The 23,855-nt window shown below is 38.9% G+C and overlaps 1 protein-coding gene across 1 annotated transcript; it reads right to left on the bottom strand.

Annotated features, from left to right (window-relative positions):
* Positions 1-1,530: 1,530 nt before the first annotated feature.
* opn8a (opsin 8, group member a) lies at positions 1,531-23,096 on the bottom strand (the record flags this gene model as incomplete). The annotated part of the gene is made up of 4 exons (XM_079363493.1): positions 1,531-1,926; positions 5,182-5,507; positions 7,436-7,729; positions 23,024-23,096. 4 exons carry the CDS (start codon positions 23,094-23,096, stop codon positions 1,531-1,533), a joined length of 1,089 nt encoding a protein of 362 aa, XP_079219619.1.
* Positions 23,097-23,855: the final 759 nt, after the last annotated feature.

Consider the following 23,855-nt stretch of genomic DNA (forward strand, 5'->3'; position numbering starts at 1 on the left):
AACAAGCGAGTCAGGGAGACATGATTGGTTCATAAAACTTGTACCGCATGGCAGACATTGGTCAAAGTTTTTACGAGTTTACAAATGCTAAAGATGACTGATTTTTTTTGTTTCTCTTTCAGAGCACGTTAGTTATTAATTTCTGTCAGGACCTAAAGACAATTTCCACCAAGATCTTAAAAAGTTTATCTGGAGAAATTTGCCAACCCTGCCTTTAATCGAACCTCTCATAGTAAGTGTCTCCATTTGGCCCTTAATTATTTATCATGAACTGCAGGGTTCAAAAAGATTGGCAGTTCACTTTGGCGCATGCACAGTGGACTAAATACATTCATTTATTCTTTATCCAAGCTCTATAATTCCTCCCTGATTTTTTTTTTTTATGAGAGACAGAAATAACCATGGAGCCTGCATTATCCCATTCAGTCCTCCACCCAGTTTAACCATCTTCCAGTTACACTTATTTGATGCAAAAACATGCCTATGCTGCAAGCTGTTCTCAAGATCCAATTAGCATAATCTTATTGATGAAAAACAAATATGTATTTATACCCAGATCAGTGTGCTTATTACATAAAGTCCCCTGTGGCTAATTGCATGTAAAACAATCCTTTACCCGGCCAATGTTTGTTTCGTTTATGTACAGCATGTCAGAATAATAGAAATGCTAGAAAATTGTTCAGAATGAAGTCAGCAGTACAGGTTTTAGACTGTGGATGGTTTGTCTATGAGAAATGTGGCCTGTTGCAACTCTATCAACTGGTTTCTTGGAACTTTTTTTAATTTGCAAACAAAGTTTCACAAGTTGTACAGTCCAGACACTGATATAGTCCTATGTGTTATTTGTGTATTGTTGATTTTAGTTGTATATTGTAAAATGTATAGATGACTTGATGATAATAAAGTAGTTTTAAGTTGTACCACTGTTTCATACACATTATAATTCATCACTGACTATTTCTAAGGCAGCTGTTGACCTAGCTCAGCATGCAGGGTTGAAACGATGCAACATGTACACTTAGACTGCCTTGGGAATTAGGAAAACTCTGAGTCTGAGTTTACTGTAGTCAGAAAACACTTTGGAGGCCAAATGAAAGGTCACACTCTGCTACATTTTCCCGTCCTTCAGTTGTGCTATTTGAGAATAACACATCCTGCTTCTTGTCCCCCCCTGTGGTGACTTTTTTTTTTTACATATTTTTTTTTAAAAACTTGCTGTTTCATCCCTTTACAAGTCTTGACGAAGCTAAAAAGCTGCTTAATAGCTAGAGCTCCTAGTCGTTAGCATAGCAACAAGGTTAAAAACGTTGGAAAACACAACAAACAATTATCTGGCATATAGAACACATCTTTCTCACATCTCAAACCAGCTATTGAACTAATCATTTGCTTTTCATTGGAGTCAGTGGTATTGATTGTTTTGTTCAGCTTTTTAAATAAGGGGATTTCCCCAAAACTTTAAAAAAATGTTTCACGTTTAATTTTAAAAATTAAACGTGCTAAGTTATTCAAATAACAATGCAAACTTCATCACATAGGTATAGTATCCGCCAAAGGCATAATCTCACATATTTTCCCAGGAGCTCCCATTAGACCAGTACAGGTTTCATTTGTCCTTGTTCCAAATAAGGTACGTTCAGAACCTTTGACAAGTTTGTCTTCCAGTTTACCTCCTTTGGCAGGTGAATTGGCTTGAAGGGAACAACAAAGCCTCAACCTCTGCAGGTACAGGGGCTTGTGCCGGGACGTACGCTGGAAGATGAAATAGATGAGAGGGTTGTACACTGTGGAGCTCTTGGCGAAGAGGCAAGGTAACAGAGTAACGAATGGAGTCATGGTGTCTTGCTCGTGAAATATGCTCCACAAGCTCACAGCCACATAGGGGGTCCAGGCAACAAGGAAGCCTGAACTGATCATCACAGCCATCTGAATCAAAGAAGAGCAGATGAAAGAACAGTTTGGCATTAAGAGCAAAGAGAATAAAACAAGGGGTTGTGTGCAAGAAATGACTTTAGTGAAGGAGGCCATAGGGATCCATAAAAGGAAGAAAGAGGGAGGGGGGGCAACTGCACTCTGCTAAATTATGTAGTATGTATTATCTAAGTATGGTTGGACATTTTTGAAAGTAGGCTTTTTTGATTTCATGTTGAGAGTTGGATAAGACAATCAATACCACTCATGTCTGTGCCATAAATATTAGGCTTCCAACAGAGGCTAGATTATTGAACACACAGCAGGGTCTGCTTCCTTCTTTTTTTAATATGGCATTTACAAGAAACATTGTGGTTACAGAGATTTGGACAAAAAACTATGCTCAATACTGTAGGTTCAGAAAACATATTGGCATGGCTCTCATCAATGATAAAAGACCATCTTTCTTACTTTATTTTTCTTCACACAGGATGTGAACCCCTGTCTCATGGGGGAAATTCCTGTGTTTTTCCCAAGGATGGGTTTAAATTGGAATTAGTTTAAATTCTGGTCAATCTGTAGGAGATTGTTTATGCATGCTACACTGCTGAGAGTTGTGACAAATCATAGACAAATTAAGAATGTGACTAAACTGATAGGAGAATAACCCTCTGAAAAACACAAGACTAGTTTTTTGTTTTAGTTTAATTAAACATCAAAAATCTAAGTGTAAATGGTTGAATTATTGGATTTCCCACTGTTTTTAGTGAAACTTGAAAGGCTAAACTAGATTTACAGTCACAAGACATCTATCTGCTTTTCCAATCAGTTCTTACTTACAAAGCAAACAAGTGTATAATCAAATTGATGAAGCTAAGCATCTAGCATAAAGCCTCATATCTGATCAACGTTAACTTGAAACTTCAGAGAATATAGTTACGCTACATTCCAGAGTAGGATGTTGTGTTGTCATGCTGATGATTTGTGAGCTATTGCTAGTCAAAAACAGTGCTTAAAATAAGTGTATTACATATACTTATTTTAAGCACTGTTTTTGAAGAAGGGGCTGTCATCATGTACAAAGACCCATTTGATGTGTTTTTTCAAAGGAACCATTTACTTGAGCAACAAGAACTCAGCTTTTAAGAACAAGTAGGTAATGTGTGACCCTGGCAAAGACATCATTACAAGTAAATCAGACCGGGTGAGACGAAAATGAGATTCAGTTAATCTATCTTGTAGGAGAGATTTGACAGTTTATTACATATTAAGTCATTAACATAAGCTGCTTTCACATACCCTCCTGAAATTGTCATATTTCTGAAAGACCCTGAAGTCTTAATGAGTTGCTTGTTCACACATCTACTTCACAGCTGGAGTCTCAGAGAAGTGTGGGGAGAGGAGGTCTCAGGGGAGGAGAACAAAGATGACATCAAACGACTGATGCAGATGCAATGGACAAAGCAACAGCGTCTGATTAAAATGTTTGCCTTGAGATCAACGCTGTGTGTGATTTGACACGTTCACAATATCAACAAAAGAGCATTGAAGAGCATACTGACAAACAGAAAACATAATGAAGCATGGTTGTGTTCTGGTCTCAGGACATGAATGTCCTCCCCCCTCTTTAGCTGGAAAGTTGGAGTGAAAAATGTATTTATGTACACGCATGGAGCTCAAAGCAAACATCTCTGAAAGGAGTTTAGTGCATCTACCTATATGGAAATATAATTGAATAATTTTTCTTCATTGTCTTGCATGTCCGTGTCCTTTGTTTTTAATTATTTTCTTTTTAAATTATAACTATTGACGGTTAAATCTTGAGGGATTTTCCTATTTAGTAATAAAAAATCAATAAATAGATCTTAATTTCTATGCATTGGTTCCATGTTACACAACATGAAAACCTATCCTACAAGTTCATTTGTGCTACTTGAGTGAAAAGGGTTTTCCTTCTGACTGTTCCCATACAACTTAAATACAGGAGCAGCTTGGTGGCTGTGAAATAGTCTGCAAAGAGGTAAATATTTAATTAACGAAACAGTTTGAGCTATTTCGTGTGCCTTGGGAGAGTAGATGGATAAAAGGCATCCATTTTCTTCAATCAAGTGTCCTGGTTCTTTATAAATAAAAAGGTGGGCTTCCAGACAGACAGAATTAATGAATTCACATCTCAGAAATGGAACATGTGAATACAAGCTCCAGCTGAGAAATTTGTGTTTTATTCAAACCTTTTATCAATTGAGTCAGAGAACAAAGTGAAAAGGCAGGGTTACAGAGAAAGCACTCGCATACAAAAACGCATATGCTCAGACAAATGCTCTGTAGCCGAGGAGGGGCATTCACGTATCTTTAAAACTAAATCTGTTTTTTTTCCGAGAAACCATGGTGTTGTGACAGATTGACCTGTCCCTGACCTTAAGTGCCTTTTAAGCACAATTTGCAGATCAATGAAACACTTTCTCCCCTGCTCCCTGTAGACACTCTCCTTGCAGCCTGACCAAAGTCTAACAACAGACTGATTTACTTGGTTTAATTGTTATTTACAAAAACCCTTTAAATGTTAATTTTCTGTTTCATAACTAGCCCACTCCATTGTCGATGAAGGCAAATGTTTGGTTCAGTTTTAAAAATCAATACAATAGCAGTACCAGCTTCAAAATGTCATGGGAAATGTTTGCATTATAATCACGTTTTAGGCTCCCTGTCACAACACCCTCTTCGTCTTATGCTAACTCATTAATATGCACTGACACACTTCTTATGCTTTGAACAGACATACAACATAGGCTTTCACATCTTATGAGGAAACTTGTATATCTCCATCATCATCAGTGGTTTATACCAAGGGGTAGTGCAACAGGTATTTCTCCAACCCTAACGAGAGAGCTCAGCTCAGAGCTTTCAGCAGCTCAGTGTTTGTTGTTACGGTCTCCATATCTTATTTTTTGTGTACTAATGTACTTTATTATCTCTCCTATTTTCTTACGTTTCATAAACATAAGAAGAAAAAAAAGTTTAAATAGAGGAATCAAGTCTTTAATGAAAAGAAAAATGTGAAGACATGAATCATTTCGGGGGTCTTTGCAGTATTAACTGTCTGTGGTAGCTTTGAAAAAGAGAGCGTGTTGCAAGAGCAGTTAAACCTCTTAATCAATATCTGCATTTCACAAATTATGCCATGTGGAAATTTTCCTCTGCCCTGACAATATTCTCATCAGGGAGAGAAAAAAAGTGAGTCAATACAGCATTGATCATCTGTGTACTTACAAGAGTGATTTTCCTTTCCACATTGCCATACTGAAAATCATTGCTCTGGATGGATTGGTAGGCCCTGTGTAGGTTCCAGGCAATACCAAAGTACGTAAAAAGGATGACCAGACAGGGGAGGAATGTGCAGAGAACAGACAGAGTCATGATGAAAGTGGAGTGGTTTAGAGACGCCCCATATCCGGTCCAGTCTATTGAGCAAGCCAGTCCAAACGGCTCGGGCCCGTAGCTTCCCCAGCCCACCAGAGGAAACATGGCCCACAGACTCGCATACAGCCAGACCCCAGTAATCACCATATTAATGGTTCTCCTCTGGAACTTAATACCTGTGTACAAACAAAGTAATAAATCAGTGAGGAATGCATCATTTCTCCTCCTCCTATAATCCTTTGTCTTTTATATAAGGGGATGATACCTGTACAAAACCATAGCAGTGCAGTCAAAGATGTGCAGTGTGATTGACTTTGAATCTGATTTGAGTTCAAAGATTTGCCTTTTGTTACAATTTATGGCAAAATCATCTCAAATAAGATCTACCTGCATCTATGTTTCTGAGGTGAATGTTTTTGACTAGATATGAAACGGACTGGGGTTTGTCAAAATGTTTCCAGAAGTAGCTTATGTTAAAATAACACAAGAGGTTGTTGTACTGAATTTCAGCACAACTGTGTGTATACAGTTCAACCACACCACATCTCAACAAGCCTGTATAAAAGCAATTATTATTTTTTGTGTAATCCTTTAATCTTTAGCTTACCATTTTAGTGCTACAATTATGACCATGTCTTGTGATAGAATAGTAATGAATGGAAATGAGGCTGAACGACAAAAAAGCTCAAATTCCCATTGCTGCTATGCTTAGCAGCATATCAGCTGTGGTCATAAAGTGCCTCTCGTCTAATACATTTACTGGGTTGGAAATATCTGTTGCTGCTGTATACCATTGTTTCACTTCAGTGTGATGGGGTTGCTGTTGTGGTTTACCCCTTCAGTTTGTCTATTTGTCGTCTTGCAGGTCATGTGTGGGTTGACGCCAGACTCTCAGCTTTAAGATCCCATGCTCTCTCTTATCCACCTCTCAATCACTCAATGTGACTCCTCGTGACGCCATGCCTTTGTTTAGTTTGTTTTACACCCACATCCTAAACTCAACCAACAACCAACCGACTAACTGACAAGCACACCTTACTCTTGTTGTAAATTGTTGTTGTTTTTATCATATTTGTAATAAAGTTTTGCACTGTTTAGTTAAAACTTGTTTACCTTGTTTTCGCCATGTATTAAGAGCCAGATCAAGACATTGGTTTTCTGCTCACTTGTAATGTGTAAGAGAGCACTGACCTTAATTTATTCTATTATTATCTTTTCACACGTTCATGTTGTTGCTTTTGCAACAGTTTGATTTGTGCTGCACCAATAATCACGTTTACACAGGGTTGTAGGTTTCTTGTTGTGTTAAAGAACAAAAATGTCTAGGTTCAACTAGTGGTTGTTGAGCCATTCCCTAAGTCACATAGATTTTTTGACAGGACAAAAACACCACAACTCTTACGTACTGTCAAGAGTTTTTGTGAAATTGTCTCTATTTGATAAAGATACCTCCATTTGACCAATATAAACCAAAACCAACAAATTGGTGGGAATGTATTTATTAAGAACCCTTACTTTTAATCAACAATTGTACCCTTTGGTTTATTGAGGGGTTAGTGGCCACATAAAAGTAAACAGTATGTAGAAATGTAAACTATGTTAAGGACAGGCTCTTAGAAATATATGTATCTAAGAAATAAAACCTATTGCTTGACCACAGGGACTACCAAAATAAACACAGCATGACATTTCCCTTTAGCTGCTTTAGCAGTCAGAACTCTTCCTGCGTTCTCATACAATAACCTATTCACTGCACATCAGTACTTGGTGCACAAAGGAAATGAGCATCAGCATGAATGTTCCATATTGCTTCAGTTTTATGTATTATTCAACAGGCCATGCTCTGCAGAAAGACTTGATCTTAATTTGGTCTTTAACTATCAACAATTTCCCAAGAGCTTATTGAGTCTAATCCTAGCCTAATGTGCTGTCAGTAGCCCTAATTATTCAAATAAAAAGGCTTTGGGGAAAGAAGGGAAAAGGGAAAGAAAAGGGAAAATCCTGCTGACATTTGATTTAACATCTTGCTCTTGTACAGTATTTTTTTAAATCTATTTTTAGAGGTTACTTAATCATCTTTAAATCTCATTTAGCATGACATTACCTGTCTTTGGAGGACTTCCTGTCACCAGGTATCTGACCATCCCCATCACAGCAAGAGTCATGATGCTGGTCACACTGAAGATCATGCCCATCAGGCCGTAGTAGAGGCAAGAAGCGTCACCTCCAATCCAGGAGTGGTTGAAGGCTGAGGCAATGGACAGGGGGTACATGCTGAGGGCCATGCCGATGTCTGTGACAGCCAAGTTCACCGTCAGCAGCTCGGGGGCTTTGAGAACGGCAAGGCGACGAGATGCACTTACCAAGACTGCTGCATTTCCCAAGATAGATAAAAAGGCTGCAGGACAGAAAACAGAAGGGAATGAAAGAGCACACTTTAGAACAATACAAGAATAAAGTCATAATACTACAATATTACAACATGAAGTCTCTTGCTGCTATTAGACATCCTTTCTTCAGAAAGACTTTATTGCACAATTGTCCGGAGCCGGATGTATTATGAAATATAGATAATTCATCTATTATTAAAAATTCAGTAATTTGTGAAACCTTAAAGGAACAAACTGACAGATTGTACTTAAAATATGTGCTGCTGTCCAAATTCAAAACATTGGAGAGAGCTGCCCCCCCCCCCCCCCCCCCCCTCCTCCCTAGAGTGGAAGTGCTTATATGTTTAAATGTCCTGGACACTGAAGCTTCAGTGTTTAACCAACTCTACATCGGCCTTGTAATTTTTCTGCATTCTAACCTCTCTCCATTTTTCGAGAACCATCTCCAATATTTATCCTAGCGTTACCATGTTTCTGCTTGTGGAGCTTTTTAGAAAACGGTAGAGTCAGTTACATATCTGAACCGGTTCACTTCCCTGCTTCCATCACTGCAAAACCTGTTGGTTTGCCATTTGTCTGGGAAACTACCTACCATCTCTGGTCAAATCAAAGTTCTCAACGTTTAAAAACGTAATTACTGATAAAGTATAAATGTAGTCTAATTCTATCATTGAAAAAATATTCCATGTACATTAATTCATTGTAATGTATCACCGTTACAATATTGAATGGGAAAATGTTCTCACCTGAAAGGGGTCTATGTTCTCAAAAATATTGAGAACCCCTGATTTAAAGGCCGTCTTTCTTTTGTTGTGAACATAGTTTAAGCCGGATATTGTCCATCAAGATGTTCATTAAGTTCTGGACTCTGAAGCAACAGTCCTAAGCTGATGTGGAAGGTTCATGGACTCCACAGCCTTCATAAATTCCTGATTATTTAAACCTCATCAGGCATTATCCTTTTCTTGATCTCACCCATTGCTGGAGGGTGATACATACATACATGGTGGTTTTACGAAAATAAATAGCTTTTGAAGTCTTCTGTTTCTTCTCTAATCCTTTTGCAACAAAGGCCAGGGATCATCAGAGCATGTGCTCCTTCCGTAAGTCTTCTGTTTGAGGTGCAGTGTGCTGTGAATTCTGAGATGTGATCATTCATACAAGGGTTGCAATGAGATGCTATACTTCAGTAACTTCCCCTACCTCCAGTCAATTCAACAACACTTTCCTTTATATTGTGTACAGTCCCCGTCGGGTTTTCCCCCCTTTCTGGCTCGCGGACTTGTTGGTTCTCATACCATGCCTGGTTAACTCCAGACTCTTCTCAGCTCAAAATAGAGTGGCGAGGCTGAGTGTTTGTGAAATCTTTTTCCTGCCTTTCCTACCCCCTATTCAACAACCTTATATTGACAAAAAGAAACTGCTGCTTTATAAATTCCATGTACGTCATATTTGTTTAACCCTTCTTCATTGTCACAGATAGAGTTTGATCTCTTGAGTCGATTATTTGTTAAATTTGTTGCTTTTGCTGAGTTGTTTGCCTTCTAGCGGCCCTTTTTATTTTTTTCCCGTTTCATCTAACTCAATGTGGTTTGACTGGACTTTTTTTGTTAATGCCCAGTTAACTTCACAGAGTAGGTTCTCACCTTTGCTTCATGCACAGCCAGACAAAAAGGATAAACTATTAATTAACTATTTTTAATTTGTGTCATAGGTGTTGGTATTGGCAGATTTTAATCCAAAGTTGTGTCTTTATTTTGTGTTGAAGGCACAAGCAATTGGTAGACATGGCTGTGCAGTCAGCCTGACTGAGAGCACCTGAACCCAACGCTCACAGTCACTAAAAGCTGCCACCTGAGTCTGCTCAGAGACTTTTTTGCATGTGCCTTGTTTTGTTGCTTCATCTTCTTCTTTCACACACATTCACAATACACTTTTTACACATCAACTCACTTACATAACTAAATCCAAACCTCATCTTCCTAAGTGCCATTTTTGTGCCTCTCCTTTTATTTACCGTGGTCTTTGAGCCAGACAAGTACCCTCTGAGTCACCTTTCCACTGTAAACAATAGGGCATTGTGCTATATAGTCACCTAAGCTGTTCCAGAGATTGGCTTAGTCAGATTAAGCTCATTGCATGTCAAGCTAAAGACACAGAAACAGCCTGTTCTGAGCAGGGCTGCAAAAGAATGGTTTAGGTTTGTTGTAAAACAGGAGTAGAAGTTGAGTAGAAGTAACATGTTCTGGGGAGCTATGAGACTTATTTAAACTTTTTGAAAGGATTTTCTTTTCTTTTTCTTACCAGCCAGGCTATAGGGAATCTCTTCTGTTTCTGCTTTTATTCATCTCAGCATTAAGCAAAATGTAATTTTGTAAAGTGTCAATTAATTCCTTTAAGTCATGTAGAAAACAAAGCCATACAAACAAATACAATCAATAAGTAACAAAGATTTCGCATTCCCAACTTCATCAAGAGTCATATAAATTGTTTTAGACTTACATACAGTTTTCATGCATATCTGAAAAAAAGTGAGAGGCATCAATAATCTAAGAGTTCAGTCAATGAAAAAAAAAGGTGTTTTCAGCTGAAAATGCATTGGTCATGTGTGATGAGGAGGAGGAAGATTTGATTAGGTTACTGGATTACATACATTTAAATATGATCATTTATATTTGAAGGTTATCCATAAATGTGACATGTTTAAAATTGTATCATTTAACTTTTTGCAGGACAGAGCGATCAGATCATGTGCCTCTCCAAAAAAAGAAATCTATTGGATATGAAATTGCATATGTTCTGCTCATGAATCCTCCATTAGAGAGATTGGTTGATGTGTTCTATGGTTCAACCTGCTTTACATAATATATCACTCTTACATAAGCCTGTGGCAATTTAATTGAGACAAACGGCAACATTGGTCGAACATGTGCTCATTTTATTAAGAGTCCTTTTAATCTGTGAAAAAGCATGTCCCTCTATAGTCCTCATGGAATTTCACCTCCCAGAGCACTTTTGACACAAGTCATGGCATTCATGCATTATACATTAACTTTCTGTCATGATTGTAACACTTCAAGACATCAGTGCACACTTTCCTCGAGGCAGATTTGTGGTGATAAATTCCACATATACTGCACATATATTTAGTGCTTTGAATGGCTTTGGTGGGCTTTTTCAATTCACTCCAACATTCAGTGAGTTAGGGAGTTAAATTTTTTCCAACCAATTCAAAGCAGAATCATAAACGGAGGCTTGGTTTAAAGAGTGGTGAGAGAGGGAATTGTTGCAAACATTTTTTGGGAAGGGAAATAAAGTCTTGCTGTTGTTGGAACTCATCAGCCCTACACAGGATTAAGCGAATTAAAACTAAGGAATTATTAGCCATGTATTAGTGCACCTATAGTTCAACAGTTAAACCCAGCTGCAGCCTTACTTTGTGTATGCATGGTATGTCTCTTGGTTGTCATCTTTTCTTCCACAGTCTAAAAAACAGGCAGGTTTGGCAAACTGGTGACTCTTTATTGCCTTGAATTTGCCTGCTTGTCTCTGTGTGTCAGCCCCTTTGATTAACTGCTGGCCTAGCCGGGTGTACTTCTCACCTAATGTCAGTGGGGATCAGTGCATGTAAGGATTAGCAGTATAGCAAATTGATAGAGAGATGGATGTTGGGACTGACGCCAGGCCATGTTGAAGAGACATGCTGTTTATAAAACACTCTTGCAACAGCTTTGAAGATGGTCTATGTGCCTCCTGCGGCACTGATGGCCTAATCGTTTGTTCCCTTGAGGGATTCCTTTGACTGTATGAGTGGATGAATTCAAACATGAACATAAAGCAGCTTGTTTGAATGTTCTGGACCCAGACATGAAAACAGAAGTTGTATTCAAGAAACCATAGGCACATACAGTACTGCACATATACTCAACAAAAATATAAACGCAACACTTTTGTTTTTGCTCCCATTTGTCATGAGATGGACTCAAAGATCTAAAATTCATTCCAGATACACAATATTACCATTTCTCTCAAACATTGTTCATAAATCTGTCTAAATGTGTGATAGTGAGCACTTTTGCTTTGCTGAGACAATCCATCCCACCTCACAGGTGTGCCACATCAAGATGCTCATCAGACACCATGATTAGTGCACAGGTGTACCTTATACTGCCCACAATAAAAGGCCACTCTGAAATGTGCAGTTTTGTCTCACAGCAAAATGCCACAGATGGCGCAAGCATTGAGGGAGCGTGCAATTGGCATGCTGACAGCAGGAATGTCAACCAGATCTGTTGCTCGGGCATTGAATGTTCATTTCTCCACCATAAGCCGTCTCCAAAGGCGTTTCAGAGAATATGGCAGTACATCCAACCGGCCTCACAACCGCAGACCACGTGTAACCACACCAGCCCAGGACCTCCACATCCAGCAGGTTCACCTCCAAGATCGTCTGAGACCAGCTACTCAGACAGCTGCTGAAACAATTGGTTTGCATAACCAAAGAATTTCTGCACAAACTGTCAGAAACCGTCTCAGGGAAGCTCAACTGCATGCTCGTCGTCCTCATCGGGGTCTTAACCTGACTCCAGATCGTCGCCGTAACAGACTTGAGTGGGCAAATGCTCACATTCGATGGCGTCTGGCACGTTGGAGAGGTGTTCTCTTCACGGATGAATCTCGGTTTACATTGTTCAGGGCAGATGGCAGACAGCGTGTGTGGCGTCGTGTGGGTGAGCGCTTTGCTGATGTCAATGTTGTGGATCGAGTGGCCCATGGTGGTGGTGGGGTTATGGTATGGGCAGGCATCTGTTATGGACGAAGAACACAGGTGCATTTTATTGATGGCATTTTGAATGCACAGAGATACCGTGATGAGATCCTGAGGCCCATTGTTGTGCCATACATCCATGAACATCACCTCATGTTTCAGCAAGATAATGCACGGCCCCATGTTGCAAGGATCTGTACACAATTCTTGGAAGCTGAAAATGTCCCAGTTCTTGCATGGCCAGCATACTCACCGGACATGTCACCCATTGAGCATGTTTGGGATGTGCTTGACCGGCGTATACGACAGCGCGTACCAGTTCCCACTAATATCCAGCAACTTCGCACAGCCATTGAAGAGGAGTGGACCAACATTCCACAGGCCACAATTGACAATCTGATAAACTCTATGCGAAGAAGATGTGTTGCACTGCATGAGGCAAATGGTGGTCACACCAGATACTGACTGGTTCTGAGTCCCCAGACCCTCAATAAAGCAAAAACTGCACATTTCAGGGTGGCCTTTTATTGTGGACAGTCTAAGGTACACCTATGCACTAATCATGGTGTCTGATGAGCATCTTGATGTGGCACACCTGTGAGGTGGGATGGATTGTCTCAGCAAAGCAAAAGTGCTCACTATCACACATTTAGACAGATTTATGAACAATGTTTGAGAGAAATGGTAATATTGTGTATCTGGAATGAATTTTAGATCTTTGAGTCCATCTCATGACAAATGGGAGCAAAAACAAAAGTGTTGCATTTATATTTTTGTTGAGTGTATATAAGACAGACAAATAGCCTTTGGCAAATGTAGTGGTCTTCAGTTGCTGCTGGAGTTATCAGAGATCTACTGTACTTTTATGTCTTATGAATTATTTATGCAATGATTAGCTCTTTCTGTAATCCATATACACAGAAGATTCCCATGTCTGATGTAATTTTAGCTGTGTTTTTCTTTATACAGAAACTATAGCCTACTGTTAATTGCTATTTAATTAGCGTATATTGAGAATTAAACTCTACATTCTTGTGATGATTACTACAGAAACCATCACAATGCACAAGCAGAAAATGTGTACACTGAAAGCTATTTTAAATGATTTGAATCAGAGGATGTTTTTTATGTGCATCTGTCATCTACAAGTGACATCCCTTCTTTAAGACAAATACATACATAGTGACTTAAAATGTGAATAAACACTATGGTATATAGTTATACATGTGTCATGGAAACCACAGGCACCACATTTACTAAAGAAGATATTTTGAGTGTTTATTCCATGCATGAAAATGTCATTAGAGCCTGAATGACTGTTTGCATATGTGTATGTGTTTGTCACACAATACAAGAATAACTTCATTGTTGTGCTTCATTTATTATGTCAGGGTGACGTGTCAAATCATGTAAGTAGATCACAACAGAAACACATCAGTGTGCAGCAACCCTCCAGACTCCCCAGGCAGGAAGTAAATAAGAGGCTCTCAAAGTTGTATGAGAACCGACACAGGTTTATGAATAAACATCAATCATAAAAAGAAGGGTCTGTCTCCGAACTGAGCTCAAGAGCAATTCTCAATTACTCATTAACTTAATTAAATGCAGACACAGGTTGACAGAGCACTATGGCTTCAACAATTTGCATTTCACAGCAGAAATTATTTGATGGGATTCAACACTTTGATGGAATTGGGATGGATTAAAACGTTTATTTATGTGAAAAGCTAGACTGTAGAAATCGCTTTACAACTATTCTTAAAAATGATGGATCTAGCTCTAGATCTGAACACATGTTGACTTTAGAAGATCCTTACCTTTCAATTTTGACCCAGCTTCCTTGGTCAGCCCTTAAAGCCGCATAAATTGATTTTTGGTGCACTAAAGGGACAAAGACGATCACAAAACCCTAACAGCTACGCGGTACAATGGCCTGACTGTTTGCAAACACATTCACAATATTGTTTTGGAGTTTTCTCTCTGACCACCTGTATAGTTCAGAGATGCAAGCTTTCAGTAAAATAAGAAAAAGATTAAGGAAATAAAAAGGTGGGTTTTGGTAAGAATCTATAAATCACTTGTTTGAAAAAAAATATATATATAAAAAGGCTATTTATATACTGTAACATCTGGGATACAAACGTGTGATCTGTGCCAGCTCTAAGGAAAGTCTTAGCTTCTTAAATTAAATGAAAGCCAAGAGGGAGTCCAACAGTTTTTTTACAGGATGGTCAACTATAAACTGCTGTTTTATCAATCACATCATCATCTCCCTCTTCACTATAAATCAACCTCTTTTCAACATCAGTGTCACAATGCTAATCAATCATACTCTTATCAACTATAGATCAGTGTTGCTTCAACATCAGTGTCATAAATGTTACATTTGAAATAAATTATTTGAAGTTCAAAGATAGTACTGCTCTTTTTAGATCTTTTTTGAGATGCGTTGGACAACAACTGTTTAAAATTAGAAGAAAAAAACCATGTTATGCTCCTTAAAATAGACAGGAAGACATAAAATCTGAGAGTCATGCCTACATTGGATGTATGGGGCCCTGTGGACCCCAATGAGAGCAAGGAGTTTGGGAAAGTGTTTTCTTGAGTCTAAAAAGGACTTAGAGGTTCCTTTGATTGTTGTTTTGACCAATGCTGTATAAATATCAGTGATCAGCTTTGTTTGAGAGGGATAACTATTGGCTCAGTCTGAACCGGCAAGCCTGGTTGATGCTGTTCTTTCTTAGTAAAAAAAAAAACTTCTTATGATACAGGCAAGACAGTGTCAGATTTCATCATCATTTGCACATCATCATCAAAGACTGAGAAATGAATCATTAATGTCAGTTGTCATTGATTTTTGATATTGATCTAATGTTTATTTTGCGTTGAGATTTCATTGTCAACCAAAATGATGATTCATGATTCATATGAGGGAAAATCAATATTGTTTCAGGTGTACCTGGGTTATTACCAGGTGTCTCCAGCAGGGGGAGTACAGAGCAGCATTGGAAGCTGGCTTTATTTTAGAGTTGACTGCTCTGGATTATCTCTTTGAAAACATTATAACACTATAACACGTGTCTCTATTACTAATTTTACTTTTTAAAAAAGGCACCATTTATCTTTTTTTAAGTTTATCCATGGCCATTTTAGCTAGCTAACATTAGCTTTAGCAAATGCTAGTGTAACTCTGTAAGACCGGTTAAAACAATGGTAGTAACGGTATGGTTGAGATGTGCATTAATATATATCAGTGTTACTGTCATATGTTCTCGATGTGGTCCGAAGAATCAGTGGTCATTGAGCAGCGTTTGCATACTAGCTTGAGGTTTTTTTAAATTCATATGTTTTTTATTTATTTTGCAGTTGTTTGAAACTAAAATATGATTGTTACTTCACAGTAGCATACAAGACATCTATTTTTCAGGTGCAATGTATAGTTGAACCTCCATCTGGGTTTGTCTTTATATTAAATTATCAAAGTAGGACATAGTACATGAAAAAGTATATAAACAAACCAGAAACACTTGTGCAAGTCATTTAATCAGTTCATTTCCTTCACATTTCAAAGTGCGATTTAAAATAGCCAACACACTAAGTTTCGTTAGTTCTTGTTTAGATGTGTACACAAACATTTTTGTACAATGAGTGCCATAAAATTGAAAATCTAATTTATTGGTGCAGTAAATAGCTTTTGCATTTGTTTCAGTCAGGAAAGGCAAATGAGATGTCAAGTGTAGTGTATGTTCAATATAAGATGGTTAAGAAACTGTGGCTATTTTGTGGCAATATTACTCTATTTGCAATATAATTTGAAAATATTGAAGGTAGAAGAAAAAGGCTGAATGTGACGTTTCTTCTGTGTTCACCTGCATTCATCAAGAGTTAATGGTATTTGATAAGAAGTACCAGTGACAAGGGCTGGACGATTATAACTGAAAGCAATATCACGATTGATCGAACATTTTACTATTAATGAACAATTATTTTGGTTTTCTGCCCTCATAGTTCACTGACACGGACTCTACTATAAATATACTTAACTATTAAAACTGGGATATTGTTTGTTGACAACAGAAATCCTTTCACAGGAACACAATTTAAACCTTTTTTTTCCCTCTACAAAACTTTCAAAAATAAGGTTTTTGTTTTTATACCATTGCTACTTATATTCCAGATGTTATGGTAAATTAAACTCTTGTGTCGTTATTGTGAGAATACAATGATCCTGCTTTTAAGGTTTTGATACAGATACTAGGACTGGAGTATCTGCCGACGCCATTTACTGATCCGACACAAGTATTAAATTAATAACCTGTGTTCTCGGCTGACAGGGTGAGACTGGGTAGCAATGATGTCAGGCATAATCAAGGTTTCCAACATTGAAACACAAAATGAAATAAATACATATTTGATAGCTGACTGAATAGTTAATTATACATCCACTCAGTCTCACAGTCTGCGCACAAATAACACAACATTACACTTTCAAATTACGTGCCACGCATACCCCAAATGCCACTAACTTTTATAGCGAGCGGAAGCGCACGTTTTACCTTTCAAAGTTATGACCTCACCAGCGAAGTAGCGTGACAGCACAAGAATGTACATAACTTTTGTCAGGAGTCAAGGGGTTACCCATCCCAGAATCCATTCCTTAACCAGTCGGGATGTGTTGCACGTCGTATCATATGCACACAAAATTGCGTATGCATGGCACGTAATTCGAAAGTGTAATGTCGTGTTATTTGTACGCAGATTGACGAGACTGGGTTGAAATAAGTTATAATATGTACCAGTACTTTGGTTAAACCTAAAAGTGACAACGGGCAAACAGAGCTCCAGATCTTTTGTCTCTGATGATAAATGATTGCACAGTGTGTGCTTCTGATGCGTTGCGCCTGAGCTCTGGCAGTCTGCGGCCCTCCAGAGCAGATACGTATTCTCAGGGCTTCTATTTTTGCCTGATGCTGGAACATGATGTTGTCTGAATGTTGGTTTCGACTACTTGCCCAGCCCTACCAGTGAGCCCTACCAGTGGAAAAAAATGACTTGCTTATTCCCTGTCCCTGTAAAATAGCCAACACACTAAGTTTCGTTAGTTCTTGTTTAGATGTGTACACAAACATTTTTGTACAATGAGTGCCATAAAATTGAAAATCTAATTTATTGGTGCAGTAAATAGCTTTTGCATTTGTTTCAGTCAGGAAAGGCAAATGAGATGTCAAGTGTAGTGTATGTTCAATATAAGATGGTTAAGAAACTGTGGCTATTTTGTGGCAATATTACTCTATTTGCAATATAATTTGAAAATATTGAAGGTAGAAGAAAAAGGCTGAATGTGACGTTTCTTCTGTGTTCACCTGCATTCATCAAGAGTTAATGGTATTTGATAAGAAGTACCAGTGACAAGGGCTGGACGATTATAACTGAAAGCAATATCACGATTGATCGAACATTTTACTATTAATGAACAATTATTTTGGTTTTCTGCCCTCATAGTTCACTGACACGGACTCTACTATAAATATACTTAACTATTAAAACTGGGATATTGTTTGTTGACAACAGAAATCCTTTCACAGGAACACAATTTAAACCTTTTTTTTTCCTCTACAAAACTTTCAAAAATAAGGTTTTTGTTTTTATACCATTGCTACTTATATTCCAGATGTTATGGTAAATTAAACTCTTGTGTCGTTATTGTGAGAATACAATGATCCTGCTTTTAAGGTTTTGATACAGATACTAGGACTGGAGTATCTGCCGACGCCATTTACTGATCCGACACAAGTATTAAATTAATAACCTGTGTTCTCGGCTGACAGGGTGAGACTGGGTAGCAATGATGTCAGGCATAATCAAGGTTTCCAACATTGAAACACAAAATGAAATAAATACATATTTGATAGCTGACTGAATAGTTAATTATACATCCACTCAGTCTCACAGTCTGCGCACAAATAACACAACATTACACTTTCAAATTACGTGCCACGCATACCCCAAATGCCACTAACTTTTATAGCGAGCGGAAGCGCACGTTTTACCTTTCAAAGTTATGACCTCACCAGCGAAGTAGCGTGACAGCACAAGAATGTACATAACTTTTGTCAGGAGTCAAGGGGTTACCCATCCCAGAATCCATTCCTTAACCAGTCGGGATGTGTTGCACGTCGTATCATATGCACACAAAATTGCGTATGCATGGCACGTAATTCGAAAGTGTAATGTCGTGTTATTTGTACGCAGATTGACGAGACTGGGTTGAAATAAGTTATAATATGTACCAGTACTTTGGTTAAACCTAAAAGTGACAACGGGCAAACAGAGCTCCAGATCTTTTGTCTCTGATGATAAATGATTGCACAGTGTGTGCTTCTGATGCGTTGCGCCTGAGCTCTGGCAGTCTGCGGCCCTCCAGAGCAGATACGTATTCTCAGGGCTTCTATTTTTGCCTGATGCTGGAACATGATGTTGTCTGAATGTTGGTTTCGACTACTTGCCCAGCCCTACCAGTGAGCCCTACCAGTGGAAAAAAATGACTTGCTTATTCCCTGTCCTGCATACCTACTTCTACTTCTACGTCTACTTCCAATAGTGTAATTAATGTGTCAGTGATTGATTTGACAATCTATTCATTACAGAGTCGAGACACGATCTGACATGAGAGTGTGATGTGTAAAATCAAAATGTTTGATTCAAGGAAGCTCCGAACTTGATTAGAGCTTTGATTTTGGCATTGACTGCCCTAATCTTAACATGTTGTTTACCATTACTTGAAAGAAATGTTTGAATCAAAAACATAGATTTGTGAAGGCTTATATTTATTTTCAGAAGTTATTGCTATTGCATGGACGTTATGATTGAATAAAATGGATGAATAAATGACTTAGTTGAAAGCTGACAGCCAACAGCAAATTGGTTTTATCAGATCTCCTCACAGCCTGTGGACTGAACCAACCTAACGCTGGATCATCTTTTGTGATTTTCTTCACACCAGGGAAGATGTCAACGCAGCAGACCAAGTGCACTCTGCAGCTCTACATTCATCCTAATATACTGTAGGTGTGTCTCAATCTTTCAACATTTTACCATCCAATTCAATTTCTATTCCTGTGGTCACAATTTAATTAAAAATATTTTTTGATTCAAACCTGTTGCAAAAGGGTGATTATCTCAGAATCTGCTCCAGTCTGCTGTGTACTTTGTTACTTGAGAGTGTAAAGTTATTGTTGTTTGACATTAAAAAGTTCAATAAAAAGTGTTCAAAATGGCACTTCCATATTTGTCACATTTCCAACTGCTGAATAAAATATTGAAAATACAATACAAAGGATATATAAGTTAAACTTGCTAAATATTTTCATTTGATCACAATTTGACAGGCCCAGACAGCAAATTGATTTTTAATCAGAATCTTGTCAGAAAGAATTATGGGACCATAAATCAAAAAGTCTTCATGGTGGATGAGGCCATTGAGGCGAAAGTCTTTTAGAATACACCAAGGGATCCTTTTATTTTCATTGCCTGATTCAGAATTGGTAGGTTGCAGTCAGTAAGGCGCTGCTGTGTGCATGGGTCAGCAGTTGATTTCCGTTGTTCCTCTTATTTCATCTCTGGGTTGTGGTGTATGATGTGAGCTCGAGCATTTAAATGTTTCCCAAAGTACTTTTATTTAATTTTGCAGGCGCTGCAAATTTCATCAGTCGGATGGAGCCTCATTTTATTGCGGAGGTCATAGAATCCAAACGATGGGAGGAACTGTTTGCTGCACAATGAGCACAGGGAAGGATGTTTTGTTGTCAAGGCTAATCAGCAAGAACCAATAAACCCTCCTGCTGCATCAGTGTAACACCAAGCTGAGGCGTGCACAGAAGAAAATATCTTCACCTGGCTGCTGGTGAAAATGTTATTAAGTTTTTGAATAATTTCAGAATCTTAAAAATGTATAATTCTATAATCAAATTTACAAATAAGACTATAAGAATATGAATATGGGTCATTAATGCAGTTATAAATAGACCGTATGCAGTTCAATATACACAGGTTGAAGTTAACATGTGCTGATTAATAAATATATTGCAGTTAAAATATACACTACGTTGAAGAGTACATCTGCTGAATCAATAAATATATTGCAATTAAATACACACTGAGTTGAAAGGGACATTTGCTGGAGTGTTTGCAGAGAGTCAGTGGTGGGGTGGGGAGTTGCTTTTGTGTGTTCATGAGTAAAACAGCTCTGTGGAAGAAGCTGTTCCGGAGTCTGTTGGTGTGCGCTAACAGCACCGTGTAGCGCTTCCCTAAGGGCAGAGGGGTGAACATGATGTGTCCAGGGTGTGTGATGTCACGGATGATGGCTTCTGCCTTACAGGTGCAACGTGACCTGTAAATGGGGTCTAACCTGGGGAGTTGGCAGCTGGTGATCGTCTCTGCGGTTCTTATGATGCACTGGAGAGACTTCCTGTTCTCAAGGATGCAGCCAGAGTACCATGCTGTGATGCAATAGGTGATGACAGACTCGATGGTTGACCTGTCGAAGTTCACCAGCAGCTGTTGTGGAAGTCATGCTTTCTTCAGGCTCCTCAGGAGGTGGAATCTCTGGAGTCCTTTCTTGGCCATCTCTTTGGTGTTGAAAGCAGAGCTGTAGTCGATGAACAGCATCCGCACGTAGCTGTTCTGCTGATCCAGGTGTGTTAGGACAGTGTGTTTGCCTTGTATGCAAACTGGTGTTAGTCCAAGGAGGGTTGGATGTTGTTCTTGTATATATGTGCCAGAACGAGTCGTTCAAAGAACTTATCACTACTGGTGTCAGTGCCACTGACCTGTAGTCATTCAGTGACCTGATTGCAGTCTGTTTTGGTACAGGAGTGATTATTGCTGACGTGAGGCAGGTTGGGGCTGTGGCCTGTGTCAGGGAGGTGTTGAAAAGGTCGGTGAACACTGCTGTTTGCTGACCCGTGCAGTGTTTCAGAACCCGTCCTGGTACTTCATCTGGGCCAGTGGCTTTGTTGGGGTTGATGTTGTTCACAGCCCGTCTCACCTCGTAGGGGCTCATCTGTACACACTGTTTTATACATATCGTCTTCTTAAATGGAAACCCTTCTGACATAACTTCACATCTGTGGTGCCATCACCCAGTGTGGATAGTGAGTCCGCTCTGGAGTGTGACCGCGCCGTGCACCCTCGTCCATCAACAACTACCAGCTGCGTTCTCCGTCCGCAGAGACAGCCCGACAGGATGGAGTTCAGAGAGAAGGAAGTCCGGCAGTAATTAAACTAGGAATGGAAATTTACTGTTATCTCTGCAGTCGAGTACTCTAATTACCTAATGAAAGAGTACTCGAGTACGCGCAGATTATTATTATTTGCATCATTATTATTTTTTATCATAAAAAAAATCTTGCATCAGACCCAAGATTTTTTATGCCTGTCAAATTACATTAACACCCAGTAAAATACCTTTATGCCTGTTATTCCTGTAAAATGACATAAACATACAATATTTAAAGATAAATGTAAATAAATAGCAAACAACAGAAAGCGATCGTCATGTCACGATAGCAGCGTAGGCTATATGTACTTCGTGCTGTGTTTCTTAACACTCTCAAAGAACAGTCCCGTTCCTGTTGTTCTCCGTGAAGGTAGCTTGTACTCCGGCTCGTCAAACACCCTGAATTCTCTGAAGCTCCGTCTATAAAACTTAATAGAAGTATATCTCCAGTTACCGTTTCGGTAACAGGTAGCAGGTAACAGGTAGCAGGCTAACGACGTGTGCTAACAGCGCTAATGACGTGACGCGAGACTGCCTGTTTCGCTCTCTGCTGTTTTCCAATTGTGTTTTAAGCATCGAGGTAATATTTCTTTGGTATGCAATTTTAACGCCACAAATCTTGCACTGAACATTAATTTCATCGTTTTATCATCAGTTCTGTATTTGTTGTGCTTTTGCTTTCTGTCAAATTTGTCCCTTGAGAGTTGCCATAGCTGCCTATTGTTTTTGTTGACATCTGGCTAGTGTGTGCTGAAGCCGTGGCTGGAGAAGTCATACTCTTGTATCCCGTTCATTATTTTCCTTGCTAGTATATTCAGTGAGGCAAAAATAAAGAGCTGGGATACAAGAAAAACGCTGTATGAGCCAAAAGCAGCACTCGCACAGGTGCGCGAGTAATGACTTAGAACTCGAATAATCGAGTCAGTGGTGAGTACTCGAGTGCTTGTGCCCATCCCTAAATTAAACAGCCTGAGATAAGACCATATCGGCCTACGTGGTATAAAACTCTATATAAACCTTATGAACACATAAACAAACGCACATGCGGTCATTGGTCTGAACTGGAAACACTTTACTGGACCGTCAGAACCGAACTGTCAACCATGACCAAAAAACCAAGGTATGTATTGAACAGTTGGCTGACTGTATTGTTGCATCTCTCGTACACACAATGAATTCAAAGATTTAATATATTTCATGTTTCAATGAGAGATGACATGATCTAACAAATGAATTCCAATCTGATAAAGTACTTACCGATTATCATCAGGTAAATCCCTGCCCAAAAATCAACAGCAGGTGACAGTTTGGATGTGTATTTGTCCTGCATGTTTGTCCAGTCGGTGATAAAAACACAAACTTAAATGAATTCCAGTTGGTTGATCTTACACCTGTAGATTCCTAAATTCAGTCCCAAATTCCCCTGACCTGCCTTCTACAGACCTTGACTAATTGTATTCCCAGCCTCTCCAGCCAATCCTCTTGTTTCTGTGTGCAACGCTTCGTTTGACACCCGTATATATACAGGCATGAATCTCCAACATATGGTCCATTTAACATTAGAGGGCAGTTCCCAGCAGCTCTAATGATCAGCTCCCCACCACCATCCTCCTGCTACATCTGACACACACACACACACACACACACACACACACACACACACACACACACTGTGATTACTATGATTGCTAACAATCATTTTAGCACACCCTCTACCATTCCATCAAGAAAAGCAATCAAATTCTACACACACAAATTTGATCTATAATATCCAGAGGTTATTACATAATATGTTGTCAGCTCCAGCATCACTGCTATATAAATATCTAACAAATAACCACAGCTTTGTATTTACATCACATCCTATCCAAATGAACAGATACTATATAATTTTTGTAATTTTTTTCAATACATGTTTTTGTGCCAGTCAGAAATCAGGGAGACAGACAGACAGACAGACAGACAGACAGACAGACAGACAGACAGATAGAAAGAGAGAAAGAGAGGTCTGCAGCCTTCACTGCGCCACCAGCGCCCCAAATGAACAGATTATTTGTGAGAGCATTTTAAAGATCAGGGTATTGTAGTG

This window comes from Symphodus melops (assembly GCF_947650265.1).
Source record: "Symphodus melops genome assembly, chromosome: 1".
NCBI classification, from domain to species: domain Eukaryota; kingdom Metazoa; phylum Chordata; class Actinopteri; order Labriformes; family Labridae; genus Symphodus; species Symphodus melops.